General features: G+C 34.1%; 3 protein-coding genes across 4 annotated transcripts; 2 read left to right on the top strand and 1 right to left on the bottom strand.

Moving 5' to 3' along the window:
* The first annotated feature begins 2795 nt into the window (after positions 1-2795).
* On the top strand, positions 2796-8423 carry LOC11412911 (protein SUPPRESSOR OF K(+) TRANSPORT GROWTH DEFECT 1). The gene is made up of 8 exons (XM_003596740.4): positions 2796-3484; positions 4625-4730; positions 5445-5643; positions 7226-7294; positions 7375-7449; positions 7558-7656; positions 7743-7898; positions 8045-8423. Exons 1-8 carry the CDS (start codon positions 2998-3000, stop codon positions 8168-8170), a joined length of 1317 nt encoding a protein of 438 aa, XP_003596788.1. The 5' UTR covers positions 2796-2997; the 3' UTR covers positions 8171-8423.
* A 457-nt stretch (positions 8424-8880) lies between these two features.
* Positions 8881-12362, bottom strand: LOC11412411 (pentatricopeptide repeat-containing protein At2g27610). The gene has a single exon (XM_003596739.4). The coding sequence runs from the start codon at positions 12191-12193 to the stop codon at positions 9590-9592; it is 2604 nt and encodes an 867-aa protein (XP_003596787.1). The 5' UTR covers positions 12194-12362; the 3' UTR covers positions 8881-9589.
* A 1441-nt stretch (positions 12363-13803) lies between these two features.
* Positions 13804-20190, top strand: LOC11408126 (protein HIRA). Of its 2 annotated transcripts, XM_003596738.4 has the most exons (10): positions 13804-14138; positions 14947-15222; positions 15445-15696; positions 15964-16361; positions 16480-17488; positions 17898-18108; positions 18277-18517; positions 19026-19148; positions 19478-19595; positions 19732-20190. In XM_003596738.4, the coding sequence occupies exons 1-10, from the start codon at positions 14031-14033 to the stop codon at positions 19972-19974; spliced, it is 2979 nt and encodes a 992-aa protein (XP_003596786.1). In that variant the 5' UTR covers positions 13804-14030; the 3' UTR covers positions 19975-20190. The 2 variants fall into 2 exon arrangements, with proteins under 2 accessions (XP_003596786.1, XP_024632384.1); XM_024776616.2 differs by lacking the exon at positions 13804-14138 and having other exon boundaries at positions 15094-15222; positions 15442-15696.
* Positions 20191-22393: the final 2203 nt, after the last annotated feature.

The raw sequence follows: 22393 nt of genomic DNA, 5'->3' as shown, positions 1-22393 counted from the left end.
CTTTATAAAAAACTTGAGTCTTGCCTTCTTGTGAAACGGGCAGGACCGAGTTAAACTTTTGAATAAGCTAGGCCATATAAATAAACTTTCGTTCGTTTTTCTTGGTGCTGTTTTTTGTTGTTTTTGTGGTGTCCTCTGGGTGCTTACCTTAGCGTATTTTGTATTTTGGACCGGGAGTTAGCTCTTTCGGGGTTTTCTTTTGGAGCGTCTTCTGGCGGTTTTTTGGTGTATCTTATACTTTTTCTTTTTTTCTTACATATATATTTTACCATTCAAAAAAAGAAAAAGACATGCATCATCAAAGATGTGTTGCCATGTAAATTAATGAATATGAAAATATAGTGTAAATATATTTGACACATGTATCATCAATGATGTATTGTTATGTGAATTAATGAATTTGAAAAACACTTGAGTTGTCATCGTGTGAATTAATGAATCTAAAAAACACTGTCATGTGAATTAATGAATTAAATGGCGGTGGCACCATGATAATTCAGGGTGTTACTCTGTTCTGTTCGAACAACCTATGATTTGCTTACTACGGATGACAGTAATATGGAGGATGAGGTATCTGATTTGATTTGGCACAAACATGTCCTGTTAAAGGTGTCTCTTTTGGCTTGGCATCTCCTTCGCAACAGGTTACTGACAAAGGCAAATTTGGTGGCTCATGGAATTCTTGCTTAGGAAGTGAAATTATGTATCTCGGGATGTGGGGGTGTGGAGACTGCTCAACATTTATTTGTTTCCTGTCCCATATTTGGAGAACTTTGGCTTCATGTTCGTCCTTGGATTTGGGTCTCAGGTGCGGATCCGCATGATATTGCTGACCATTTTTTCCACTTTACTTACTTGTCACGTAGTGCGGTTACTAGACGTTCCTTTATTCAACTTTTGTGGCTCTTGTGTGTTTGGATGTTCTGGTCTGAATGTAATGATAAACATTTTAACAACACTGAAAGTACTATTCCTCAGTTACTTGAAAGGGCTCAAAGACCATTCTTATTGGTGGATGAAAACAGTTAATGTTGTTTTTGTGCTTGGGGCAAATAATTGGATGACTTGTCCTCTAAATTGTTTGGGTATAAGTTAATTATGCCTCTTGGTTGACTGAACTCTTTTGTAATGATAGTCATTTTCTTTTAGCACGTCTTGTGCGAAAGAGGCGACTACTTTGTTGTTAATATATATATATATATATATATATATATATATATATATATATATATATATATATATATATATATATATATATATATATATATATATATATATATATATATATATATATATATATGAGATGGGATCCATTGACACCAGGTATCAACGGATTCATTGACACCAAATCTTAAACGTTCGTTTCTTTTAATCTAAAGGTCAATAATCATTTATGAAAATCTTAATGTAGGCATTAAGTATTTCATATCTCCTTTCCTAAAAATCCTCTTATTTCCTAAATGAACTAAGCATGCACCCTGACACTTCTCCTGTCTTCATTCTTTCGTTCTTCCGGTGTCTATGATTTTCATTCATCTCCTTCACCTCTAGGTACACTTGATGAGATGTTTCATCAAATCTAATTTGATGCTTTTAGAAATTAAAAGTCCTCTATTCATCTCCTTCACTACTAGGCACACTTGCTGGTTTTTCTTATCATTATTATGATGATTGCTCAGATTTCCCATCTAAACCATTGGTCTCTTATTTCAAATGAAAATTACAATTTCTTCTCATTTAAATTTATTTTACCGGTTCAAATACTAATGGAGGATTGTGATTTATTAAGCTAAAATCTATTTCAAAATTATAATCATTAAACTGTATTATTTTAAAAACTCAATTGTCAAACCTAAAATTTCATCAATAAACTGAAACTCATCAAAAATACTTTTCTAGAATCTTAAATTTACTACTTTCATCTCCTTAGATTTACTACCTTTCTCTCCAATTGCTGTTGTTTTCATAAATCTGGCATAGATTGTCATCATGGCCTTGAATCCATGCGAGGTGCTAACCATAAGGGGATTGAGACGCATACCTGAATAATAATAGCAAGCAACCATGTTTTTGAATGATTGAAAAAAATTATAATATGTGATGGAGAGAAAATTATGTGATGGAAAGAAAGTTACTCACGTAATAAAATTGTGAACTAATTAACCATTTTTTTACATTCATATGCCAAGGCATTCTAAACGATGATATCTTGAAACTATTTTAATTATCTAGTTATTTTGCAGTCAGTCAAGAGAATGAGTAGGATCATGATATGATCATGTTTCCAATTTCGGTTTTGTAAATCATTGAAAACAATAATAGTGTGTGATTGAAAAGAAGGGTACACAATAAATAAAAAATGTGGCTCTATATTTAACCTTTGATCAAATAAAATAAATGGTTGAAATTTGGTGTCAATGAATCCGTTGACACCTGGTGTCAACGGATCCTGACTCTCTATATATATATATATATCTTATTTTTGCCTGTTAAAAAAAAAAACGTGAATTGTCATATTTATTAATTGACTCTCTATATATATATATTTATATCATTGAACTTTTCTTAAAAAAAAGTTCATTAGATTCATCTGAAAAATAATTATACTTTTTTTAGTCAAAAAATAGTTATATGCACGCTTAGAAAATACTAATTAAACTTATGTAAAAAATGTAATAATTAAAAAATCGTTTTTAACAATTATTTTTTACAAAATCAAATCAAATCTCAAAAAAAAAAAAAATCAAAAAACAATGCCATAGTTTGATCACAAAATACTTCACACAAACTTAATTAAAACGCGTTTTTTTAAAACACAACACAACAAAACAAAACCATCTTTCCCCTTTTCTTCATCCCCTTATTCCCGATCAGATCACCACCATCATCTTCCCCAATTTCTAGGGTTTCCCTTTTCCCTTCACATACAAATTCTCAATTTTCAATTTTTCAATTCTTAATTTCTCATACACACACATATGCTATAACGAAAAAACGATGTATAGCAATTTCAAGGAACAAGCAATCGAGTACGTGAAACAAGCCGTAGATGCAGACAATGCCGGAAACTATTCAAAAGCGTTTCCTTTATACATGAACGCTTTAGAGTATTTCAAAACCCATTTAAAGTACGAAAAAAACCCTAAAATCAGAGAAGCAATTACGCAGAAATTCACCGAGTATTTACGTCGTGCTGAGGAGATCAGGGCTGTGCTGGATGATGGTGGGCCAGGGCCAGCTTCTAATGGCGATGCGGCGGTTGCTACGAGGCCGAAAAGTAAGGGGAAGGATGGTGGTGGAGAGGGTGGTGGAGGTGGTGAAGGGGAGGATCCGGAGCAGGCGAAGCTTAGAGCGGGTTTGAATTCCGCGATTATTAGGGAAAAGCCGAATGTTAAGTGGAATGATGTTGCTGGTTTGGAGAGTGCTAAACAGGCTTTGCAGGAAGCTGTTATTTTGCCTGTCAAGTTTCCTCAGTTTTTTACTGGTGGGTTGGTTAAAATTGTTGTCTTTGTCGTGTTTGGATCAACGGTTTAATTAAGTTCGAATATAGATAACTGCTTATGTTCAAATGAGCTATAAGTTGTTTTTATATGCTATCCTGGAGCTTATGAAAATAAGCTGAAAACAATTTATGGGCATGTTTAAGTTGTTTATTTAAGCTCTTACAAATAGTCTCGTAAGTGCTTATGCTGATAGATGAACTCAAATAAGTCAATCTATATTGACCCTTGTTCTATGGAGCACAAACATTAGATTCTGACACTGACACGTAGACACTAGTATTAATTTAAGAAACGACACTAGTAATAATTTAAGAAAATGATTTACCGATGTTAATTTGCAAGGAGGGCTTCATGAACCCAACTTAGAGTCCCACATAAGGAATAACGAACCTAGTCATGAACCTCGTGTGAGGGTTTATATAGGATTGGGCAATCCTCCCCTTTCAGCCATGGTTTTGAGGGGGAGCTAGTTAAATCCGAATCGAAATGGAAGTGATTGAATGTAATTACAAGTGTCTATATTGTGATTGTGTTAGTGTGTCTGACACCAAACACACCTTCAATTAATTGAAGTGTTGGTGCTATATAAGTTTTGTTGTCTTCTCAATACTAGGCTATTAGTTTAAATTCTTGTCACTAAATTTACATAACTGAAAGTAATTATGCATAAAGAACTAGAAGGATTGTGTTTATGTGTCTTTTTTGGGGGAGGGGATAAGATTGGATATCAATACCAAGGATTGATCATATTGATTTTGGTATGCAAGGATGAGCTTTTTACAGTTGGAAGTTGGCAAGTTTGTTAATTTGGTTATTGCTTTCGTTTATTTTACCATGCAAAATTGCAAATCTTAAGGGTCTATTTGATTTTCATTTTGACTCTAATTTTATTTTATAGTTTCAAGTTTAATTACAAAAATGTCGATGTTTTTCACTTTGTTTCACGTTTTCAATGTTTTGTGTGGAGAACTCTACAAGGCTTTACAAAACTTTGAAACCATGAAGTGGCTGTTTTCTGGACAAAACATTGAATTGACAGGATAAGATGTACATTTATCGAATGTGTATAGTTATGTGGAACTTCATTTAATGTTTACTATGCTTCCTGCGGCCTCTTTCAGGTAAAAGACGACCATGGAGAGCATTTTTGTTGTATGGACCTCCTGGAACTGGAAAATCATATTTAGCTAAGGCAGTTGCAACTGAGGCTGATTCCACCTTTTTCAGGTAAAATTGTTCTATTGTTTACATGGACAGTTTAAATTTTGCAGAGTTAAAGAAATTTCCACATTAGGAACTTGCCTGAGGATTATCCTTGGAATGAAATCATATTCTCAAGTTGAACAATATATTTTCTCAATTTATGCATTGCTTGCTCTCTTAAAGGCATTAAAATTTGAACTGCAGGTAAGCAATTTCTTAGGACTTTGCCTAGCCATTTGGTATTTAAGTAGAATTCTGTTTCAACCGCAACTGCAACAAATGCCAAAAACCTAAATAAAATACAAAGTCCTAACAGCAAGTCTTATGGAAATTACTTTATTATTGCTGAATCATTGCAACATTATTATAATTGATTTCCTTTACCCTATATCATTTTTTTACCTATATATTGATAAGATAAAGATGAAAAGGGTTAAAATGAACATGATGTATCTTGGTTAAAAAAATGTTAAAAATTTGAAGAATTATGATGTATGTTGCTCTGGGTCATTAATAATTGTTGATTGTGTAGCATTTAGAAAATGATATGTTCATCATTATTTACTTCATTAAAATCCATACTTCAATTTTCCATGCTTTATTCGTCAAAAAAATGCTTCTTATGTAAATTTGAGATATATTTGATCTATTAAAAGAGATCTTTCTGTATTGTTATGAATTAGGCACATAAGTGGACATATTCCTAAAAGCATTTTTAACTTTTGAATTCTTCACCAGTATTTCTTCATCAGATCTTGTTTCAAAGTGGATGGGTGAAAGTGAAAAACTGGTTTCAAACCTTTTTCAAATGGCTCGAGAAAGTGCCCCCTCTATCATATTTGTTGATGAAATAGATTCCCTATGTGGCCAGCGTGGAGAAGGCAACGAGAGTGAAGCTTCAAGACGAATCAAAACAGAACTTCTGGTGCAGATGCAGGTAATAGCTTTATGTTGTGGAGATGTCAATAAACATTGTAATCAGTTTAGTTGGTTATAATTGAATTGCATCATGCACAGCTTAGTCTCAATTTTTTTTTTTTTGAGAGGAGCTTAGTCTCAGTTTTTTTTTTTTTGACAAAAACAAAATGATATTCATTCATTCAAATCGAGAGATTACATCATTCAACACCGCTAAAAACGTAAAGGATGAATCTGTGAACAAACTCACAACATCCAAGTTAATAGCATAATGCCTACAAAAATATATGATGAAATTAAAGTGACCGGAATATCCATTGCCTCCGGATCTGCAACGTTGACGCCCAAATCTTTGATTGAACAATCGATCTTTCAATATGAATCAAATGAACACCGCACGAAGACGGGAAATCAAACAACGCCGCACAAGACGACGAACAAAAAATCACCACACTTAGATGATGAAATTACAAAGAAAAAAAAAATCTAGATCTATGTGAAAATCACTTATTTAGATTGAAATAAAGAGAAAAAGATGAAGAGGGGTGATTTCAGGTCATGAATTGACCCAAAACCACCCCTCAATGAAGAAATTGCAAGAGAAAATCTAGAGAGAGAAAACTAGGGCCGACTTGTTGGAGAGGGAGGATTTTATAATTAACGCTTAGTCTCAGTTATATAATGTAATATGTGGATCCTTTATTTATTGAATATTTCCAAATCATTTTGTAAAAATTATCCAAATCACACAAAAAAAACAAAATTGTTTTCTTGTAGTTGCATTCTTTAATACAATCCCATTTAAGTGCATGCTTGTATTTGTGGTTCATTTTTCAATTTTTAAATGTAGTTTTCCTTGGTTTTTATTTGTCCGTCTAATACAATTGCTTTTCAATTTCAAGAACTTGGAGGTGTTGGATAATTTCTTGATGCCTGTTAATTCGTAATTAATGCTTCAATTTTTTTTGTTGGAGTAGAAAATGTTGGGCATCCAAGTGCGAGATGTGAAACAAAGAAGTTCCACATCGGCTAATAACAAACTATAAATGAAGAATACACAATGCAAGTGGTTAGACCCATCCCATTAACCCAACTTCTTAAGGTTTTGGGAACAAATGTGGTCAAAGTCTCTTGATGCTACCCTAAAAAAATGCCTACAAAAGCAAACCAAGCCTTCGTTTTAAACGATATTTTTCGATGAATTTTTCTTGTCTTAGCAGGAGAGGCCGGGCCATTGTAGTGGAATTGGGCAATGAGATTGAGCTGTTTCATGCTGGCCTTGCTTCTTATTAGTATATTGGGCTCATGTTTGAGAGTGCAAATCTGCAACGATTGAACCATCATAGTTCCATGCTTTCCTTTGTTCAGCATATTATGGTCTGTTGTTGGTTTCAAAACAATTCTAAGCCGTAGTCGCTATCGCTAATATTTACATCATTGGTAGATGTGAATTCCTCTCTTACAATGTATTTTGGGTCTTGTCTGATTGCTTTGATAAACTTATTTGTTCTTAGCATTGCTGTAGGTTCCAACATTTTTTGTTTACGTTCTCCTTTTTGTATTTCTCTTTATTTAATGTAGTTTATCCACTTATATTGTAGGGTGTAGGAAACAATGACCAGAAAGTTCTTGTTCTTGCAGCAACAAATACACCTTATGCTTTAGACCAGGTAAGACAAAAATAATTCTGCGTATATTACCCCATAGCGTCAATAGGAAGCTATTTTCACTAATCAATTTGTATTTGCAGGCAATAAGGCGTCGTTTTGATAAGCGTATTTATATTCCACTACCAGATTTGAAGGCCCGCCAACACATGTTCAAGGCAAGGGCAATTTCAATGATTACTCAGTCCTGAATTTTATTGTTATATATAAACCTAGCAAATGGTTTTAACATGTCGTTTTATTTTTTGGCTTAATAAATTGAGCAGGTGCATCTTGGAGATACTCCTCATAATTTAACTGAAAAGGATTATGAATACTTGGCTAGCAGGACAGAGGGGTTTTCTGGTTCAGATATATCTGTTTGCGTAAGTTTTAATTTCTAATATAAAAACCTGTTTCAATTGCCTTTTACTTGGATGAATTTCTTTTAAAAACTTCTTAATCTCTTCAGGTGAAGGATGTTCTATTTGAACCCGTCCGCAAAACCCAAGATGCTATGTTCTTCTTTAAAAGTCCCGAGGGTATGTGGATCCCATGTGGACCAAAGCAACAGGGCGCAGTTCAAACTACAATGACGGATCTTGCTACAAAAGGACTTGCTTCAAAGGTATTCAAGATACTATAGATTTTGATGGCTGTTGGTTGTATTTTTTTGAAATTGGAGAAATAGGGTTGTGATGTTTTTCGACTGAGGTTTTTATACATGTCTTTAATTGACACGAGGAAATATTTACCACCTTAAAACTTATGCAGATCCTTCCACCCCCCATTACAAGAACAGATTTTGAAAAGGTTCTTGCTAGACAAAGGCCTACAGTAAGCAAAAGTGACCTTGAAGTTCATGAGAGATTCACAAAGGAGTTTGGAGAAGAAGGTTAATGCAGTTCGAAATATTTCATTTGAAAATGATTCACACCGGTTTTAGATGTGTTATAATTTGTAATTTGTTTAGTTATTGAATCAAGTGAAATGCATCCTTTTTATGTTATTTTCGGGGATGTGAAGTTCCCGATTGTGCGGAGGTTGATTTATTACGATGGATACTCTCATTTTGTTTCTCCTAAATTGTGTATATTGGAATCTGAAATGATTAGAAAACTAACTTGTGTCATGGTGGTTGCTTATGTTGGTATATGCTATTGAGGGTGCACTGATTTTGCTGTAATAATAGGTTTGTGTTTTTCAGTTTTCAAGATGATGTTTCATCTTGTCAAAAAAAAAAAAAAGATGATTCACGATATATTCAGCAGCTATGCTGCACTGAATTATGGTATAAGACAAACTGAATTCATTAAAGATGCTGGTTAGGATATTCATCAAATCACAATCTGTTTGTAGCCAAACAATATACTAAATGTGATGATAGAATAGTTTGTTATTCAACTGCTAAGTTCCTTTTGAAATGCATTTAATAGATAATAATCTCAAGCAAAGAATATGGACGTAGTTCACTGTTTCTCCCCCTTCTTTTTACGGTAATTTAAAGGAATTGGGGTTTCTGTATTAACCAATCTCCGAGAGCAAGAATCAATCTTTGTATGTTATAATGTCACAAAATTTTGCACAAATTCTATAATCAGCTGTGCTTAGTTGCGGAGTCAATATTTTCAAAAGAATTAAATGTATCAATATGAAGGTTAATTGGTTTAACATTACAAAATTTCAAAATCTAGAATTCAATTACAGCTGCTAATGAATAAATGACAGTTAAAAAAAAAAATAAGGGGGAAGATATGCAATAAACATATTCCTGTTTTGTGAGTTATAAGGGGAAAATGAATTATCACTTGACTTGAGTCAGTTCATAAGCAAAATTGGCTGGGACTTTTGAGAATTCCTGCAATCAGTTAACAAATTTTAGATATACTATGAACTTTTATCATAGCAACATTAAAGGTATGTATTTTCTGAAAGTTCTGTTGATGGATCATTATCCACGGGTTGAAAAATATCTACCATGGTCTATGTCAGAGTGGAGAACCAATATAATAAACTTGGGCTTTCAGTTTCTAATCCCATGAGTCTCCTTGCATAAAGCTTCCATTAAAAGTAATCCTTCTTGGAGAAGCTTTCAAGGATTCTCTAGCAAACAAAGGTCTCTATGACGGGTCTAAGTCTGAAATTCCATAGTAAAATATACATAAACTCTATTGTAAATCTTCAATGAGGGTAGTAGTTTTCCCGGACCTTATATGGAAGTGTGTCTCTCCTAATCTAAATTTTTCTTTGCAAAAAAAAAAATGGTCTAGTGCACATGAAGCTTAAGTATCTTCAAAACAGCACATTATAGTTCAAATATCACCAGTAGTCTCCACATGAGCACAATCCATCTTTAAAGTGATGAAACCGGTTTGAATCTCTGACAACGATATATCTCTGTTCAACCAGTGATACTAACTTGGTAAAGTTATGACAATCTCCACAGACCCTAAGATTCTTCACAATCTGGATGGGGATTTCAGGAGGTGTAGCTATTAACCCAAAAGCAATAGCCAGCCTTTCACTGTGATGAGAAAGAATAGTTTCTTTCTGTTCATCTTCAATATCATGAAATACGTTTTTTGTATCAGGTTGATAACCTGCATCTTTCAACCTGATACTCAACTCCGAAAGTTTTGAGTAGATTTGGTTTGACAAAGGGTGTGTCAAATCACCAGCTAAGAATGAGTATGTCTTGTTTTTGACCTCAATCCAGCTGTACCCTGGTTCTTTTTTCACTTTTCTCTTATCCATGAGTTTTCTCACATTTGTTCTTTCTTGCCAGTTTCCTGCTGCAGCATACATATTGGATAATAGGACATATGCAGCGGAGTCTTCTGGCTGAAGAGAAATAAGTTTTTCAGCAGCAAGTTCTCCGAGCTCTACATTTCGGTGTACTCGAGCGGCTCCCAAGAGAGTGCGCCACACAGTTGCACCAGGGGGAAATGGCATCTCGTTAATGATACCCATGGCTTTTTCCAGCATCCCTGCACGGCTATATAGATCGATCATGCAAGAGTAGTGCTTCATTGTTGGATTAATATGATGATCATTGATCATTGAGTTGAAGTACTTTTGACCCTTTTCCACTAGGCCGGCATGAGTGCAGGCAGTAATGACTCCGATGAATGTTACGGCATCTACATCCATGTTTCTTTTTTGCATCTCATCGAATACCTCTAAAGCTTTCTTGGCCTGGCCATGCTGTGAATATCCAGAGATCATTGAGTTCCAAGAAACCAAGTCCCTCTCCTTCTGCCTTTTGAAAACTTCATGCGCACTATCGATATTGCCTCTCTTTGCATACATGGTAACAAGAGCACTGCTTACACATAAAGCATTATTTAATCTCATTTTAATTGCATAGGCATGAAACTGTTTTCCTTGTTCTGCTGCCGCGGTAGGAGAAGCACATGCATTAATGACGCTGGAAAATGTAAACTCATTCGGTTTAATCCCTTCTTTTATCAATTGGTGGAAGAGTTTAGCAGCTTCTTCAGTTTCTCCTGTTTGTGCATATCCTGCCAGCATTGCTGACCATGCCATTAAGTCTTTCGCTTCAATTATCTCAAAAACTTTAACAGCATCAATAGTATTTCCTAACTTAACGTAAGCATCTAAAAGTGCAGTTCCTACTGAAGAAGACCTTTCATAGTTAGTTTTAATAACTTCGGCATGCATTTCAGAAACAAAAACAGGATAATGTACAGTAAGGATGGCAGAATACGTGAAATGATTTGGTTTGACACCTTCCCTCCTCATTTGTGAAAACAAATTCACAGCCTGGTCATTACCACCATTCTGCAAGCATCCACTGATCATAGCAGTCCAAGACACCACATTTTTACCTTCTTCCATCAATGAAAATAGACTTAACGCATCATCCATTTCTTTACACTTACTCAATGCTACCATGAGTGCAGTTATGACAATCTGGTCCGTGGTAAAACCACTCTTCAAAGCTTTACATTGCATCAGTTTAACTAACGCCAATTCTCTAAGGCTAGCACATGATTTAATAACACTAGCAAATGTCATGTGAGTAGGCTTAACCCCTGCAAGTTGCATTTTATTAAAAATTTCAAAAACCTCCAAATCTTGTCCATTTCTGACATATCCCGCAATCATGCTATTCCAAGTAACCCAATCCCTGATCTCCATTTTATCAAAAACATCTCTAGCATCTCTCAACATCCCCAACCTCGAATACAAACTAATCAGCGAATTGAACACAGGTATTGCTTCCTCAAAACCATGCTTCACAACCATAGCATGAACTTGCAATCCTATACCAACAACACCTTCATTAACCAAAGCTGCTATTACAGTAGAAACTGTATACCGATTAGGCAAAACCCCCTCATATTGCATCTGACAAAACAACTCCCATACATAACCATAGAGTCCATTCCATGAATAACCCGCAAGCAACGAAGTCCAAGACACAACATTCCTCTCACCCATTTCATCAAAAACTCTTCTTCCATCATTAACATTCTCAGTTTTCATATACATATCAACAAGTGAAGTTCCAACACTAACATGATCCACAAGTCCAAATTTAACACATTGACAATGAACTTGCCTACCCAATTTCCCATCCAAGGAACCAGCACAAATATTGAAAACACACGACAATGTGGATTCGTCGGGTTGTAAAGACGAATGAAGAAGAGAAACAAATAAGTTAAGGGCTTCTTTGGTTTGTTTATCGCGCGAGTAACTAAAGAGTAATTGGTTATGCTCTTTAAGGGTTGTAGGTCTATGAGGAATTTTATCAAACAGGTTGTGTGCAATGTGAGGAACACATAAAACGGTGTTGGAAATGAATTTGAGTGAAATGGAGTAATGTATAAATCTGAAAAATGGGTTTTTTGAAGTGTTGGTGAGTGTTGTTAAAGATGAGTTTAGTTTCATGTTCATTTTGTTTTGTAAAATGTTACTACTTTGGAGATGGAGACAAAGTTTGTTTAGAAAGAAAATTGCGTTTGTTTCGAATGATTGGGACAGTGTTGGCGGCGGAACAAGACATAAAGTACATGCACGTGTGTCATGTCGTCACAAGTTTGATGTTTCAGATCCTCTCTCTCCAATACAAAGATATCATTTTCTATAAAAAAAAAAACATTTTTTTTAATTAATATTTGTGTCTATTCCTCTCATACAAATTACAATTAACTTGAAAAATTATAGGGTTATATAAAAGAAAATAGAGAAAATCTTAATAAATAGTACACTACTAAAAGATGTCAAATGTTGGATAACTTGTTAAAATACAAAGTTATTCATCTAGTTATGGTGTGTTTGATCGCAAGTTTATTGGAAAAAATGTACGTTAGCAGGTTTATTGAGACAAAGTTGCCGTGATTTTTAAAATCCGTAAAACAGAGTCTTTGTGTGGTTGTGGTTTTTCCTTTTCTTTTTCGTATTTTTTTCAAAAAACATGCCGCACATCCAAACATATCATTAGTTAATATTTGGATTCAAGTCTGAGGAGACATTTCACACTTGGGTTGACATGATGGTATTGACTTAGTTGATACTTTGCAATGTCCTCCTTTCAAGATCTCATGTTCGATTTTTTTTTTCGGTATCAATTTCAACGGGTTAATCCATATAGAGCAAAGCTCTAACTTTAAATGGTCCCCCTGCAAATGGGTGGTAGAATTGAACCCCTAAGATTAATCGGACCTTGGATCAAATACCGAGTTTTAAACAAAAAGGAAAAAGTTGGGGAGGTATTCTCTAGTCCCAATGCTAATTGAACGCGATATTTGTGAAGCTTCAATTAATAAAAGTGAGCAAGCGCGTGTACATACCGCATATACAAACACGAACTTCAAAACAAATGGAAACATCATGAATGCATCACAATTAAAGTCTCGCCAATTAAAATATACCTTTTTTTTGTGGAATACACGACCGAGTACATAAAATAGTTAACTTCTTTTATTTTGTCTCGGTACAATGAAGTTCCTAATTAATGAAGCACCCAAAAATGTCGGACACGTCAATCGCGAAGACTGCGTCAATGTTGTCGGTAAAATAAGAAGTTAATACTTGGTGTTCTCGATTTCTGCACATCTTTATTTCTTTACCATTTTTGTTGGTGCTTTAGAAACCGAAGTCAATTAAACTTCAAACCGACCTTTATTATGATTTTATTGTTTCGACAGTTTGACTGCGATTTTATCTTTGATTCAAGTAATTTAAAATAGTTGAACTACGATTCAGATATTTATTGCCATACTAATATCCAATACAATTTCTAAAATATTGGATTTTTACTCATTTGTCCCCCAAAATTGATCTTTTTCCACTTTAATATTTTTTTAACTCAATATCGGATCTAAGTATCGACTAATCAGAGGGACTAATCCCATCAGCCATCAACGAAGGCCAAGTTGAAGGCCTGGACTGGCCCAACACAATTTTTGGCACCTGCATTATAGCCAAAAACTTCCCATTTTACCCTTATTTTTTTGGTATAAATATTATCATTTTCTTTTAACTTAGGTCTGTTTTTTAGGGTTATTAGTTTTGTTTTTGTTTTCCACCTTTCAAAGAAAATTGATAAACCCTTCTTGAGTGTACATGTGTAAAATTCAATAAAATTCAGATTCTGGGAAATCATTACGACCAATTTGCGTAGGAATCTCCTAGGTTCTAAGTTCCTTCAACTTCCCCCAATTTCAACCCTTTTTTGCATAGTTGAAGAAAAATCACTTTTTTACTGAAAAAAAAAGTGATTTTTTTGAAGATGATTGCTGAAAAACCTAGTTGGCTTAGACATGAGGGTATGCAAATTTTTTCCATTGATGTTCAACCTAGTGGACTCAGATTTGCTACTGGTGGTGGTGACCACAAGGTATCAATTTTTTTTCTTCTGAATTTATTTGAATTTTTGGTTTTTTGAAGCATTGTGATTGTTTAAATTTTTCTTGACTTAATGTATACTTTGTGATTAAACATTGATTTGCAGGGTAATGTGAGTTAATGTTTTATATAAACTCTTAAAGTTATTGCTTCTTAATGAGTTTGTTAGTTATTAATCTAGATGCATAATTTAACTTAAGAAATCAAGTTTACATGGTGTCTTCTGGTTAATCATTTATCGTATTGTGTATTAAGATGTATAAAAGAGTCAAAAAGATTAAATTATATGGCAATTGTGATTGATTGGCAGTGTAAAATATCTTTACACTGACAATGTATATGAATTATATACAAATACACAATGTGGATACTGCCAACTTAGTGTATGGTTTGTTGATTCTCTTTTGTTTCTTTGATTTCATAACCTTATGTGTTTGTACCTTTGCTAATGGTTTTCCAACGTGTATGGCAAAACTGACTTCAGATCTTCAGTTTAGGATTTTGGATCATGATTATTTAGTTCAAATTTTACTTTTTTGATTTTTTCAAAGAACTTGGATCAGTGTTGTCAACCTTAGATCATTAAAAATAATAGTTTGTTCAAAATTCAAATTAAATGCTATAGCGCCGTATAGCGCCAATATAGTGTTTAGCCGTTATCCGGCAACAATTTGTACTAAATAGTGTATTGTGGAACGATATCCATTTTTTTAAATTCCACTATGCTATAGTGCTGTTATTTGACAATACTGACTTGGATTAGTTCCCACGTAATCACATTCTCATCTCTGTTTTTGCAGGTTCGCATATGGAATATGAAATCTCTTGGTGCGGACATGGAAAGTCTCGACACTTCTGAAAGGCTTCTTGCAACCCTGCGGGATCACTTTGGGTCTGTCAATTGTGTTAGGTGGGCCAAGCATGGAAGGTTTGTTGCATCAGGGTCTGATGATCAGGCGATATTAATACATGAGAGGAAGCCTGGTTCAGGAACCACGGAATTTGGCAGCGGAGAGCCTCCAGATATTGAAAACTGGAAAGTTGTGATGACTCTGAGAGGGCACTCTGCCGATGTGGTAATGCAATATCTTTTCCTTTTTCGACCTCTTGTTTTATTTATTGTTTTTTTTTCAAAAACACTTTCGACCAATTAATTTCAATGCCGGCTTTTTCTTTCCTTGGAATTGTGTGAACCATTTTTTTTTTTATTTAAACATGCCTCTAGCTCCTTATTGGAATGCTTGTAGTTTTCAATTATTTTAATTAACTTCGGATCTATTTGTCCATGCTTAAAGTAGGTTGATCTTAATTGGTCTCCTGATGATTCTTCTTTGGCTAGTGGGAGTTTGGACAACACCATCCATATATGGAATATGACCAATGGAATTTGCACTGCTGTTTTAAGGGGCCACTCTAGCCTTGTTAAGGGGGTCGCGTGGGATCCTATTGGCTCTTTCATAGCAAGTCAATCTGATGATAAAACTGTGATTATTTGGCGAACAAGTGATTGGAGTCTTGCTCATAGGACTGATGGTCATTGGTCAAAATCAGTAAGTTTCTTATTTTTAAGGATTTAATTTATATGCAGCGTCAGTGTAAGTTCTACATATGTATCCAATTACCTCTCGTCATTGTACCACTTTGCTATGTTAGTTCCTGAAATATCTCCTCAATTATCTATGTAGTGAGATGTGAATGTGATTGGATGCATGTGTAAACCTTTTTACGCTGATAGGGCATCCCAATTAAATTATATTTTTAATTGCTTTTGATCTAATTAAACTTTCTATTTCCTAATTAATGTTTCCTTTTTTCAGCTTGGATCAACCTTTTTCAGGCGGCTTGGATGGTCTCCATGTGGTCATTTCATTACCACTACTCATGGTTTCAAGAAGCCTAGGCATTCTGCCCCAGTTCTTGAAAGGGGAGAATGGTCTGCAACATTTGATTTCTTAGGACACAATGCTCCGATAATTGTGGTGAGGTTCAACCATTTTCTGTTCAAAAAGAATTCCTCTAATACTCAGGAAGGGAAGTCTGAGCCTGTCGGGTGGAGCAACGGTGGTTCCAAGACTGGACCCAAAGAGCCACAGCCTTACAATATTATTGCCATCGGAAGTCAGGATCGGACAATAACAGTGTGGACTACTGCAAGTCCCCGTCCTTTATTTGTTGCTAAGCATTTTTTTACTCAAAGTGTTGTAGATTTATCCTGGTATTTGTCTTTATCTCTAGTTGTTGCATTAGATTTGTTATGTGTATCATGTTAAGTTTATATTTTGACTTATCATTTCTCTGATTGAGTCCTTTTTAATTTTCTTCTTTTGAAACAGGAGCCCCGATGGATATTCACTTTTTGCATGTTCCTTGGATGGATCTGTGGGTGCATTTCATTTTGAGGCAAAAGAACTTGGTCAGAGTTTAAATGATGCTGAGCTGGATGAGTTGAAGAGAAGTCGTTATGGCGATGTGAGTGGTCGTAAAATTAATTTAGCTGAAAGCCCGGCACAGTTACTTCTAGAAGCAGCTTCTACCAAACAAACATCGGCCAAAAAGGCGGTTTCTAATGTCCAACAAAAGAAGACAACGGCAAAGGCTTGTGTTAGTGCAGGGAACACTACAAAGAATTCCAAGCCTCAAGTTAAGGACGTTAAGAAGATCGGAGGTCCTGTAGGCAATGAGCCAAACATGGTTACAACCACTGGTCTGATTTCTGGTCCAGTTAAGCAAAAAGAGTATAGACGCCCTGATGGCCGTAAAAGAATTATTCCAGAAGTAGTTGGAGGGCCTGTTCAACCGGAAAGCATTTCCAGTGCAGCTCAGCAATTTGATTTTCCTATTGTCTCTTCTGAACACATAAAGAGTTCTGACAAAGCTATTTCTACTAATGATGACATAAGAGCAAGTACATTAGGAGGATCACATGTTAGACATTCAGATTTAAAAGAACGTTCTGGGGTTACTGCTAGGGTCACAATTTCTGACGGCCTGATAATTGAGAAAGTTTCAGATACATCCGGTGATGGAGGCATCAATGTTCAACAGATGGGAAATTCAATGACTTCTAATTCTTTAGCTGCTTGTAGTTCTACACTTTCTATTAGAGTATTTGATAAGAAAGGAGGGGTCGGTACTTCACCTGTTCTTTTGGAAGCACGCCCAAGAGAACACACTGTAAATGACATTGCAGGGCTGGCAAATACGTCAATGATGAAAGAAACAGAAATTGTATGCACAAGGGGGGATCAAACACTTTGGTCTGATAGGATATCAGGAAAAGTCACTGTTTTAGCTGGCAACGTGAATTTCTGGGCTGTTGGGTGTGAAGATGGATGTCTGCAGGTAAATTGCTTTTCTGCATTTATTGTATGTATACATGGTCTTCTTTTTACTGCATATTTTCTGTCAACATTCCTGATATAAAGTAGGTTGTGGTTGCATAGTTAGCTGTTGTATTTGTACTAAACACCCTTTTTACTATATTTCTGTTGCTTGTTTTCCAAGACTTTCCACACTATTTATTGTTGGCTTAAACAACCTTCAATACTTATTTAAAATTTTCACATTATGTTGCCCTAATTCGAATAATGTTGGATTATGTGGTTCGAGTGAAAAATAGTTAATTTGTATAGAATGTGTGGTGCATGGTTCTAACTTTTTACGGTTGTAAAACTATGGGTACAATATATGGGGTAAGATGTAGATCTTATGCTATCTTTTTACTTGCTGACTTTTGCTTCCTTTTGAGAAGATTTATACAAAGTGTGGGAGACGTGCAATGCCTACAATGATGATGGGATCATCTGCCACATTTGTAGACTGTGATGAATGCTGGTCATTAATGCTGGTGACAAGAAAAGGATCCCTTTATTTATGGGATTTATTGAACCGAACTTGTCTCCTTCAAGATTCATTGACTTCTTTAGTTGCTTCAAGTCCTAACCCATCCACTAAAAATGAAGGTACCATATATTACATTCAGTTGTTTGATATCGCGGATACTTGGTTTTTGACTAAGTGGTCATAGTTATCATATTTTTCCCGATACGAGGGAAACATGCCTTGATTTTCTCAACAATTTTGATTTCATCGGCGACTCTGTTGTTTTAAATTTGACCATATCTTTGCAGGAACTATTAAAGTTATTTCTGCAAAGCTATCAAAGTCTGGTTCCCCGCTTGTTGTGTTGGCAACACGCCATGCTTTCCTATTTGACATGAATGTCAAGTGTTGGCTTAGGGTTGCAGATGATAGTTTCCCTGCATCAAATTTATCCAGCTCTTGGAGTTTGGGTTCAATTCAAAGTGGTGAGCTGGCTGCTTTACAGGTTGATCTTAGAAAATATTTGGCTCGGAAGCCTGGTTGGACAAGGTGTGTAATTTTCTGCCATCTATTTTTTTACAGAGCCTGTAGTCGATGCTCCATACTTAATTGGACTTTAGTATAGTCCTTTTTCTCTTATGACCAAACATTCTTAGTTGAGTTTTTCATTTTCTTTTTAATAGGTGCTAGTGCTACTCCAATTTTTTTATGGTTCAATTTGTTCCTAGGTCATCTTGTTTAATATCTATTCTGTTCTCATAAAATGGATATGTTAAAGCACAAATAAGCTTGAAAATATCTACAACAGAATGTGATAGGCAGCTGTTAGCATATTAATCATGTTAGTATTTTCTCCTTCGCCCGAGTTTGAACCCTGATCCTCGAACTCCTTTAACCCTTAAATCAAACCAGTTTAGCTACCCAACCCCCGCACAAAATATGCTTGTTATCTACTACGTCTCTGACCTCATGTTCTGTATTTATTTTCTCACCAACATCTTTTGATTAGAATTTTCATGTTCGAAGGGACACTTATTAAATATGAATATCTTGGCAGAATGACTGATGATGGAGTGCAGACACGTGCTCATTTGGAAGCTCAATTGGCTTCATCCTTGGCTTTAGGATCTGCCAATGAATATCGCCAATGCCTATTGTCCTATGTACGCTTTCTTGCAAGGTATTATTCTTCTCTTTTTCATTTATATATTTACCGAAAGCAAGTTGAGCATCTCAGTGTTCATTCATTTCTACTTGCATTTTGTTTTCTACATAAATTGTAGTGGCCTATTGTTTTCGGCTCCCCCAGTCACTAATCCTCTTGCTCTTTGCTTTTTGTCTTCTAGATATTCAAATGTTTACATTTATACTTGATTTCTTTTGTTTATAATAATCTTTTTGCTGTGTCCTTACTACGTTATCCAATTTAATTTGCATGATAGCTACATCTTGTGGTCTATGTGATTTTGGACTGCTGCAGACTAAACAATGATTATGAAATGATTGCAGGGAAGCAGATGAATCTCGATTAAGGGAAGTCTGTGAAGGTTTCCTTGGACCTCCAACAGGGATGGCTGAGGAACCATCTTCGGATTCAAATAACTTAGCATGGGATCCTTTTGTTCTTGTAAGCTTTAAGCTCCAACTTCACACACATTTCTTTTAAAAAGAAGCTCAAATCTCTCTTGACCAACGAAACTTAGACGATGGTCAAACCGTGCAATTGCTTTGCGATCTCATATTTTCTTGCTGAATCTTTGCAGGGAATGAGGAAACACAAGCTTCTCAGGGAAGATATTCTTCCATCGATGGCGTCGAACAGAAAAGTCCAGAGATTGCTAAATGAATTCATGGACCTGTTATCTGAATTTGAGATAGTTGATCCAAATCAAGACCAAATGGCTCTCGTTTTACCAAAGTCATCTTCACCAGCAACCAAACTGATTGAGAACAGTTCAGTAGCAATCGACAAAGAGGACGGTGCTCAAGCAAAGACATTGGATTAGAAGTATTCAGAGAGTGTAGGAGTATACTAATATAGGATTTATAAGTATCTTCTATAGGAAGTAATTATAAAATGTCTTTAAAGCACCAACACACACTTCAAAGGTACTAAAATTTGAACTAAATGTCACACCTATGATTTCTCCCATCAACTTGTAACTTGCTTCTTGTAAAATATCAAATAAGGGAAAATAAATGAGAGTTTCTTCTTAGTTAAATCCAATGTGTTAATTTCGTTTACTGGTTGCTTGCTGTGCATTTGCAGCATGGCGACTTGTATATTTGTAGGTCTAGATATTATTTAAAGGGTTAAATATGTTTTTAGTCCCTATAAATATACTAACTTTTCGTTTTATTCCCTCTAAAATTTTCTTTCAACTATCAGTCCCTTAAAAAATTTTCATCTTCACTTTTGGTCCCTTTTTAAAGTAAACTCATATATAGAATTAATATTTTTTAATGAAATTTTCCAGAAAATTCATAATATTATAAGAATCTCTCCCAAAAAAATTTAGAATTTGTTAACAAAACATGAATTTAATATAAATTTTTATATTTTTGAAGGTTAAAAATTCATATTTAATTTATGCTTTGCTAAAAAATTCTAGTTTTTTTTGGGAATTTTTTTTTACAATATGCTTAACATTTCTGAACAATTTCATTTAAAAATACAAAAATTAACTTAAAAATAGGGACCAAAAGTAGTGATTGAAAATTTTATAAGGACTAAAATTTGAAGGAAAATTTTAGAGGGACTAAAACGAAAAGTTTGTATATTTATAGGGACTAAAAACATATTTAACCCTTATTTAAAAAAAGTTCAATTTAGAGTTAATTAAGTTTTTGGTCCCTATAAATATCTGCAGTTTTGTTTTTAGTCCCTATAAAAATAAATCACACTTTTTAGTCCCTACAAAATTTTCTGTTAGTGTTTTTAGTCCCTGTTAAATTAAAATTTGTTTAATTATAATTAAACTTCTAAATTTTTGAAATATTTTTTACATACATGTTCATAACATCGTAAGACACTCTTTTGTAAATTTTTTTTAGTTTTTTTAACATGTAATAAATTAAATATGAATTTTTCTAAAAGCCAAATTTTCAAAATTATATTAATAAAAATTTGGACCTAATAATAAAATTTTAAGTTACTTTTTTTGTGGAGGAACTTAGTATAATATTCTAAGTAAGTATACGAAAAATATATGTTACAAATTTAAAAGTTTAAGCACAATTAAGCAAATTTTAATTTTACAAGGACTAAAACTATGTGTTGGTCCCTGTTAAATTGAAATTTATTTAATTATACTTAAACTTTTATATTTTTAAATGATTTTTAGCAGACATGTTAAGTACATTATAATAATCTCTTTTATAAAAAATTATAATTTTTTAACATGTAATGAATTAAATATAATTTTTTTAAAACGCCAAAAATTCAAGATAAAACTAACGAAAATTTGGACCTAAAAATAAAATTTTGAGCTAATTTATTTTGGCGGAACCTTTTATAACGTTTTAAACAAGTATGTAAAAAATCATTAAAAAATTTAAAATTTTAAGCATAATTAAATAAATTTTAATTTAACAGGGACTAAAAACACTAACGGAAAATTTTGTAGTGACTAAAAAGTGTGATTTATTTTTATAGGGACTAAAAACAAAACTGCAGATATTTATAGGGACCAAAAACTTAATTAACTCTTTATTTTTAGCAATTTTTTTGTTTGTTTTTGGGATTAGTGTTTTTTTTTTGTCACTCGCATTTTTCTCTCGTCTAAATAACGAATATGACTTCTCTCAATTAAGCAACTCACCTTAACGAATACTCTTTGATTAAATCTAACGGCATTATAAATGTTTTACGGCACATTAAGATTATCAATGGGGTTAGGTATAGAAGAAGAGGCTAATCTCCACAATGTGGTGAATCAACAGAGAAGTGTTTTCAATAATTGTCTCAAATAACAACATTTTTATTCACAAATGACATATTAAATAATTTTTTACTTACGTAAAAATTTATAGAAATGATTCATATATCATATAAGCTTTTAATCCAATGATAAACGAAGATTGTGAAAGAGTTGACTCTTCCATAATATCATGAGTTCAACTTCCATTACCAGTTTGAATACTTCTTTAATGGATCGTCGGTGAACATTGAAGTTTATCCAAACTTTAATAAGCCACGAAGCAATAAATATATTTTGTAAGTTGTATAATTTATTGTGTATATATGGGTAGTGAGTGGGGTGGATGTTAAACTATTAAAGTACATACGTTACCTATTTGCTTTTTCAGGTGATAGACATAATATAGTTATCGTACTATTCATTAGAAGTATTTTTGTGCTAATACCCGACGACTCTGTGGTCCAATATTTATCCCTACTTTTAAGGGCACATGGTTGAGTGTCTT

The sequence above is a fragment of the Medicago truncatula genome, chromosome 2, assembly GCF_003473485.1.
Source record: "Medicago truncatula cultivar Jemalong A17 chromosome 2, MtrunA17r5.0-ANR, whole genome shotgun sequence".
Classification (NCBI taxonomy): domain Eukaryota; kingdom Viridiplantae; phylum Streptophyta; class Magnoliopsida; order Fabales; family Fabaceae; genus Medicago; species Medicago truncatula.
The sequence above is the reverse complement of the archived record's forward strand: the minus strand, read 5'-3'. Positions and strand labels throughout refer to the sequence as shown.

What these genes read in the sequence shown, in the direction of transcription:
- LOC11412911 (XM_003596740.4), top strand. Translation starts at nt 2,998, where the DNA reads ATGTATAGCAATTTCAAGGAACAAGCAATCGAGTACGTGAAACAAGCC. An exon ending in AACTTCTGGTGCAGATGCAG is followed by an intron (nt 5,644 to 7,225) that starts GTAATAGCTTTA and finishes CTTATATTGTAG; the next exon opens with GGTGTAGGAAACAATGACCA. An exon ending in CACCTTATGCTTTAGACCAG is followed by an intron (nt 7,295 to 7,374) that starts GTAAGACAAAAA and finishes TTGTATTTGCAG; the next exon opens with GCAATAAGGCGTCGTTTTGA.
- LOC11412411 (XM_003596739.4), bottom strand. Translation starts at nt 12,193, where the DNA reads ATGAACATGAAACTAAACTCATCTTTAACAACACTCACCAACACTTCA.
- LOC11408126 (XM_003596738.4), top strand. Translation starts at nt 14,031, where the DNA reads ATGATTGCTGAAAAACCTAGTTGGCTTAGACATGAGGGTATGCAAATT. An exon ending in CTGGTGGTGGTGACCACAAG is followed by an intron (nt 14,139 to 14,946) that starts GTATCAATTTTT and finishes CTGTTTTTGCAG; the next exon opens with GTTCGCATATGGAATATGAA. An exon ending in GAGGGCACTCTGCCGATGTG is followed by an intron (nt 15,223 to 15,444) that starts GTAATGCAATAT and finishes TGCTTAAAGTAG; the next exon opens with GTTGATCTTAATTGGTCTCC.